The following is a 7747-nucleotide window of genomic DNA, read 5'->3' as shown; positions in this document are numbered from 1 at the left end:
TCGGGCACTGGCCCTCGCTCTCCATCCCCTCCGTGGCCTAGCAGAGTGAGTCCCGGGCCGGGGCGCCTGGCGCGGGGGTGCCGGAGCGGCGCTGGGGCGGGCGGGGATGGTGCCGGGGCTCGGAGGGGCCAAAGGACGTGCTCCGCAGCCTCGGTGAGCCGGGGAGGACGCGCCGAGGGCTGCAGTGGAGCGTCGAGCGCCACTTTGTGTTGGTTGAGGGACGGGCAGGGCGCGGGCAGTGTGAGGCCCGTGCGGAAGACGGTGAGGCGTGCGGATCCCCGCACTCTCATGGTGGTCCACGCTCCCGGGGAACACTGAGGCAGGGCAGCCGGATGGATAAAATGGCCTCACAGAGGAAGGGAGTTTGGAGATCGTCAGCAGGATGAGCCAAATTGTGCTTTTTTTTTTTTTCCCCAGAAGAGAGAAAAGTACATTTCGCTTAGCAGGAGTAGATTAAGTGAAAGGGTAGAGCTGTACAACGAAGGGGTCTCGGTTGCTGCAGGAGGAGGAGAGGGAAGGGAAAAGGCAGGATGACATCCAACACATCGCCTAGAACAAGCCCAGCATTCGTTCAGTAGGCTCTCAATAAACATTGACTTATTGATAATAATTAAGACTTAGTATTTTTTGTTTGCAGTTTGCAAGCACTATGCTGAGTACTTTCTACATATTCTCACTTATTTCTCAAAATAGTCACTTAAGGGGTAATGTTAGTCGCCTTTTATGGTATGTGGAGCAACTCAAGTCACTTACCTGAGACTTCTGCATTAGTAGGTGGTGTATCCAAGATTGGAACGCAATCTTGGATGTTCAGAGCCTACACTCCTAACAGCGGTGTTACATGCCCCCCAAATGAGTCTGGGTGTAAAGGCAGAGTACATTAAGAAGGACCACTTGTAATACACAAAGAGTGTGAGCAGGAGGGGGCCAGTCAAAGGAAAGCCCTGTTTGAGAACTGGGAGGCTGCCTTTGACCCAGGTGTGCCCAGCTGAAGAGTCTGTGAAGATGCTGGAGTGATGAATCCGGTGGACTGTGCCTCAGTAAGCTTGAGTTCAGCTGCCAGTCAGAGAATGTCCATCCAACAGAGGCTTAAGTGATGAAGATGGGACATCAGGGCCCTAGAATATGTCTTCAAGTTTCTCTTGGCTTTCCTTCCTGTTTGCTCCAGACCGAGGTGTTTCTTCTTCTTTTCCTTTTTGTCATGAGTGAGGAAAAGTCCTTCCTAGAAGGCCTTGGCAAACTTCCCTTAACATCTTATTGACCAGAACTGGGCCTTGCAGTCACCTAGGGCCAGGGGAAAAGGACACATTTCTTCCTTGGCTAAACTAAGGGGTCTGTTTTCATGGAGGGTTCTGTGGGGAGGTGACTGGCTGTGTATGTAGAGACCAGTTGGGAAGATTTTTCTAGGAGTGACACCTCATGTCACTTGTCAGCACTGAAATAAAACCAGATCAGTCCTTTTAAATGTCATCCATATGCTGACAGTTCACAGCGTATACCTAGCCAGTCTCAACCTCTCTCCTGAATTTTGGACTTGTATATCCAAATGCCCTGATTCTCCACCTGTAAGTCTAATAGGTATCTTAAACATAACGTGTACAAAACAACTTTAAAATTTTACCTTTCAGACCCTCCTGCAGTCTTACTCATCTAAGTAAATAGAAATTTCATCATTTCAGTTGCTCAGGCCAAAAATCTTGGTGTCTCATTGTGTATGTAATTCATCGGCAAATCTTATTGACTTTGAAATGCATCCAAAATCTGACCACTTCTTTTCATCTCTGTCACCACCAGTCTGGTCTAAGACACTGTCATCCTAGCTGGATTATTCCTAGAAGCTTCCAACTGTTTTTCCTGTTTCTATTCCCTCCCCCCAGTGCTCTCCCCTGCTGCCCCCAGTCTGTTCTCAAAGCAGCAGCTGGAGAGGCCACAGTTCAGGTCATACCACTGTCTCCAGATTTTCCTAGAAGGTACCTAGGCTCCTCTCTCACTGTCCCCGCTCTGCTTCAGCCCCTCTGGCTTCCTTGTCCTTCTGTGAACACACGTGGACTTGTACCTCAGGACCTTTGCACTTGTGCCTCCCCCTGCCTGGGGTGTACCTCGCTGAGGTCCACCTGGTACCCATCTTCACCCCATCCAGATCTCTGATTTGGTAGTGCTTTGTCACAAGCGTCTTCCTTTGCTGTCCTGTGTAAAATGCCTACCACCAATGGCTGCCTTCTGTTCTTTCTGTCCTTTGTCATCGCCTGACATAGGCATTGTGTCTGTGTCACAGATATGTGTCAACTTTCCCATTCATTTCACTTGTGCACTGCCTTAGCACAGGAGCCTGGTCTGTTGTCCTCAGCTGTTTGTCCTCTGCCCAGGACCTCATAGGTGGGCCCGAGATGCATCCTCTTGTCTCCCCTGGCCAAGTGAACTGTCTAGGTCCTGGCTTTCATGTGGCAGCCTTGGGATGTTGTCATACTGGGGGCTTCAGAGAGGCCTTACTCTGGAGGGGTGGGCTGGGGAATTAGGGAGAGAATATAGTCTCAGAGGCCACTTTTCCCTTTTCCTGCAGCACTGCCCACCTTCTCGGGACAAGCTCAGAGATCTAGTGATGGCTGTCAAGCAACTCCTTCCTGGCGGGCTACAGGTGAGTGGTCCCATGGAGCCTCTCCCTGTGGCCTCAGCCCTTTCTTGGTGGGAGTCTTTCCACAGTTCTCTCTGTGAGGGGCTGGTCCTCGAGAGTAGACAGCTCCTTATTTCCACCAATGTCCTTAGCCCCTGAGTTCAAGTTCCTGAAATGTGGTCCCCACTGTGTCTTCCCAGGCACAGTAGAAGAAAGGGTCAGGAGCACCAAGACAAGCTAGTGTGGTGCCTGCCAGCTCACTCTCATGGGAAAGACAGGTGCATGTACTCAGAGGAATTTACTAGTCCTGAGCCTAGGACCCCCTCCCCTAGGGTTCAGCATGGGCCTGACCCTGGAGTTGCAGCAAGATCTTTTCATTCCAGGTCTTGGTTTCCTTCGAAGATGTGGCTGTGTTCCTCTCCCAGGAGGAGTGGGGCCATCTGGGGCCCACTCAGAGGGACCTGTACAGGGATGTGATGCTGGAGACCTATGGGAACCTGGTCTCACTAGGTAAGTTCCCTCCCTGGGACTCAGCTCCTGGGCTTCCTGCTCCATGGACAACCTTGAGGACTGAGTTTGGGGCTTAGAGGCTCCTCACCTCCTGGGCTAAAGACTGGGCTGACCCTGGTCTGATGCAAGCCTGGTCTGCATAGAGGTGGGATGGGTGGTGCTGAGACCCTCCCCTATTTCTTTGGAAGGAGAATATCATTCATATCCCCAAATGAATCTTCAGGCATCTTGTTGGGGTTTTTTTTTTTTTTTTTTTTTTGAAACAGAGTCTTGCTCTGTCACCCAGGCTAGAGTGCCATGGCGTCAGCCTAGCTCACAGCAACCTCAAACTCCTGGGCTCAAGTGATCCTCCTGCTTCAGCCTCCCAAGTAGCTGGGACTACAGGCGTGCGCCACCCTGCTTGGCTAATTTTTTTTTCTATTTTTAGTTGTCTGGCTAATTTCTTTCTATTTTTAGTAGAGATGGGGTCTCACTCTTGCTGAGGCTGGTTTTGAACTCCTGACCTCAAGCAGTCCTCTTGCCTCGGACTCCTAGAGTGCTAGGATTACAGGCGTGAGCCACAACATGCGGCCAATCTTCAGGCATCTTGAAGGCTGGTGGTAGGATACACAGTTTATAGATGAACCTGAGGCTGACAAATATTGTCACTTTCTTAAGTTTATGCAACCTGTTGGTGGCGGATCTGAGATCTGAATTCATTCGATTTCAGAGCACTGCTTGCCTTGTACTAGAATGTGCTGCTTCCCTGTAGCCCTTCTGCTGGGCATCAACACTGCCTACTACAAGTCTGCTACTGTAATGTGTTCAGGCCCCAATTCTGTTTTGTATGTGGCCCCCAGAAGAGCTGGATTTGACCTTTCTTCAGCGTGGGGAAAGACCTGTGTCTGTCTCCTAGGTTTAGAAGCCGGGTAGCAGGGGACGTCACAACCAGAATGCAGGCCCAGACCACAGGTCCATCCTGCCCTGGACCTGGGATAAATTGTCAGGTTTTCCTTCCTTTTTCTGGAGCAGGACTTCGGGGTTCCAAACCTGATGTCATTTCCAGGCTGGAGCAGGGGGAAGAGCCATGGACCCCACATTCACCAAGAATTGCAGGGAGCTGGAGGCACAAGAGTGAAGGTGAGTCTGCTCCCCACTCTGTCCTGCTTTTGCCAACAGGTGCTGTGGCATCATTGGGTCCTTCTGCAAGCTCCAGACCAAATCTCTTGTCACCTCCAGGGCTTTGCTTTCCCTCTCCATTTTCTTTTCTTTGAGACATAGTCTTGCTCTGTTACCTAGGCTAGAATGCTGTGGTGTCAGCCCAGCTCACAGCACCTTCAAACTCCTGGGCTCAAGCAATCCTTCTGCCTCAGCCTCCCGAGTAGCTGGGACTACAGGCATGCACCACCATGCCCGGCTAATTTTTTCTATATAGATTTTTAGTTGTCCAGCTAATTTCTTTCTGTTTTTAGTAGAGACGGGGACTCGCTCTTGCTCAAGCTGGTCTCGAACACCTGACCTCGAGTGATCCTCCTGCCTTGGCCTCCCAGAGTGCTAGGATTACAGGCTTGAGCCACTGTGCCCGGCCCCTTCTCCATTTTCTTTCTCTCCTCTTTTCTTGCTGTTGCTAGCTCTTGTTATCTGTCTCTAAACGGATTTATGTTTTCCTTACCCTAGCAAATGCTCTTTCAACCCCAGAAAAGAGCTCAGGTGTTTTCCCCTGGCAACTGGCTCCCAGTCCTCTCACATCCATGTCACCCACTCCTTCTCAGGCCTTGCTGACCAGCTCTGCAATGGCTGCTTGGGAACATCACTTGGAGAGACAGCCTCCTGCTGAGTCTCTCACTTCTGCTCATATTCACTCAGAACATCTCAGGCAGATTTTTGGCCTTGGGCAAACAGAGTTAGAAAGGGTTTCTTTCTATGTAGTAGGGACCTGGTCATGTAAACAGTAAGCAGAGCAGAGTCCTACCATGCAGCTAACATTGGCTGGTCATTTGTGCTTAGAGCATGCCTGGTACTGTGCTGGCGTAATGAATTTATCCAATCCGCTACCATCCCTGCAGAGTTGGTGCTCAGGAGACTGAGGCACAGAGGGGTTAAGTTGCTGGCCCAAGATCACACAGCTGGCCAGGGACAGGGCAGGGTTGAATCCCTGACAGACTGGTCTAGACCCAATACTCTTATTTATTTATTTTCTTTAAAGAAACAGCTTTATTGAGATATAATTAGCATACAATATGTTACAGGTGTTTAAAGTATGTGATTTTTTTTTTTTTTAAATATATTTTGACGTATGTATACACATGGGAAACCATCACTGCAATCAAGACAGCAAACGTATCCATCACCCCCCAAAATTTTCTCACGGCTCTCTCACTGCTTCCCACCTCTATTATGAAACAATTACTGACTTGCTTTCTGTTACTAGAGGTTACATTTTCTATGGTTTTATATAAATGGAATAATGGAGCGTGTATTCTTTTTTATCTTGCTTCTATTACTCAACATAATTATTTTGGGATTCATTTATGCTGTATATCAATAATTCTTTTTATTTCTGAATGGTATTATATGAATATACTACAACTTATTTATCCATTCTCTGTTAATGGACATTTGAGTTGTTTCCAGTTTTTGGTTAATACAAATAAAGCTACTGTGAACCTTTGTCTACAAATCTTTGTGTGGCCATACGTTTCCTTTTCTCTTGGGCAAATACCTAGGAGTGGAATGGCTGGATTACATGGTAGGCATGGATTTAACTTTTTAAAAAACTGCCAAAATGTTTTCTAAAGTAATTGTACTATTTTTATTCCCACTGGCAGTGTATGAGAGTTCCAGTTCTTCCACATTCTCACCAGCACTTGCTGTGGTCAGTCTTTTTAATTTTATCCATTCTGATAGGTATGTTTAGAGACAGGATCTTGCTTGTTGCCCAGGCTAGAGTGCAGTGGCACAATCATAGCCCACTGCAGCCTTGAACTCCTGGGCTCAGGCAATCCTCCTGCCTGAGCCTTCCAAGTAGCTGGTACTACAGGTGTACACCATTATGCCTTGCTAATTTTTTTTTAGAATTTTATTTTATTTTATTTTTGAGATGGTCGCGCTCTGTCTCCCAAGCTAGAATGCCATGGCGTCACCTAGCTCACAGCTCAAACTCCTGGACTCAGGCGATCTTCCTGTCTCAGCCTCCTGAGTAGCTGGCACTGCAGGTGTGTGCCATCATGCCCAGCTAATTTTTTCTATTTTTAGTTGCATGGCTAATTTTTTTCTATTTTTTAGTAGAAACGGGGTCTCACTCTTGCTCAGGCTGGTCTTGAACACGTGAGCTCAAGCAATCCTCCCGCCTAAGCCTCCCAGAGTGCTAGGATTACAGGCATGAGCCACTGCGCTTGGCTTCTTTTTTTTTTTTTTTTTTAATTTTCTTAAGAGACAAGGTTTTGCTGTGTTTTCTTGGCTTATGTCAAACTCTTGGGCTCGTGCGATCCTCCCACCTTGGCCTCCCAAAGTGCTAGGATTACTGGTGTGAACCACCACACCCAGCCCCTTTGGGTTTGTTTTTATCATGTATTTTCTGTCTTCGTTTCTTGTCATTTGCCCTTTCTTTTTTTTTTCCACATGCTTTCTGATATTTGATTGAGTCTCAATTATTATAGATAAAAAGCTATAGAGGCCAAGTGAGGTGGCTCATGCCTGTAATCCTAGCACTCTAGGAGGCCGAGGCGGGCAGATCGTTTGAGCTCAAGAGTTCGAGACCAGCCTGAGCAAGAGTGAGACCCCGTCTCTACTAAAAATAGAAATTATATGGACAGCTAAAAATATATATAGAAAAAATTAGCCAGGCCTGGTGGCACATGCCTGTAGTCCCAGCTACTCGGGAGGCTGAGGCAGGAGGATCACTTGAGCCCAGGAGTGTGAGGTTGCTGTGAGCTAGGCTGATGCCACGGCACTCACCTTAGCCCAGGCAACAGAGTGAGACTCTGTCTCAAAAAAAAAAAAAAAACTAGAGAGAGAACTTGTCATTGAATCACCTTATCTTTTCACAATGTTCTTAGGCTTTGTTAAGGCTGGTCTGATACTCAGAAAAAAAAAATCGCTACTCATTGGTCACCTTCGAGGAATTCTGAGGAATTTTAGGAATTCTGAAAACTGGTAAATAGAAGAATCAAGTATTTATTCTGTCTGTAATAGATGTATTGTACCCCAGGATAACCAAACAATTGATGAATAGAAGTTTAACTTCTCTTCATAGAGGTTTCAGCTAAAAAATGAAGGAATGACAATTACATTATCAATATTTCACAATCCCAAATTTAAAAGTGAATCCAGATAATGATCATTAATGGCTGCTAACATCACAAAAAGACATGCAGTCAGACATTTTATACTTCCTGATGAAAAACTATTACACCCCTTATGAAGGTTTTTTGTTTATTGTCCAAAAACCAAAAATTTAACTTGAAACCTGAGGTATCAACTAAAATGTCTAAAAACAGGAATGGCTGGCACTACCACATCCTACCCTGCATGAAGAACACCCAACAACCGGGCATCTTCTAACTCTGGCAAAAACCAGGTTATTTATTGCCTCAAAAGAAACTAAACAGCCCTAGATCTAAGTCTACCAGTTTTTAGCATTTGGGG

General features: G+C 47.1%; 1 protein-coding gene across 1 annotated transcript; it reads left to right on the top strand.

The window, feature by feature from the left end:
- On the top strand, positions 1-4937 carry LOC138381353 (zinc finger protein 252-like). Its single transcript, XM_069465584.1, has 5 exons — positions 1-45; positions 2561-2635; positions 2995-3121; positions 4130-4240; positions 4873-4937. Exons 2-5 carry the CDS (start codon positions 2600-2602, stop codon positions 4935-4937), a joined length of 339 nt encoding a protein of 112 aa, XP_069321685.1. The 5' UTR covers positions 1-45; positions 2561-2599.
- The last annotated feature ends 2810 nt before the right edge of the window (positions 4938-7747 follow it).

This window comes from Eulemur rufifrons, chromosome 3, assembly GCF_041146395.1.
Source record: "Eulemur rufifrons isolate Redbay chromosome 3, OSU_ERuf_1, whole genome shotgun sequence".
NCBI lineage: Eukaryota > Metazoa > Chordata > Mammalia > Primates > Lemuridae > Eulemur > Eulemur rufifrons.
The sequence above is the reverse complement of the archived record's forward strand: the minus strand, read 5'-3'. Positions and strand labels throughout refer to the sequence as shown.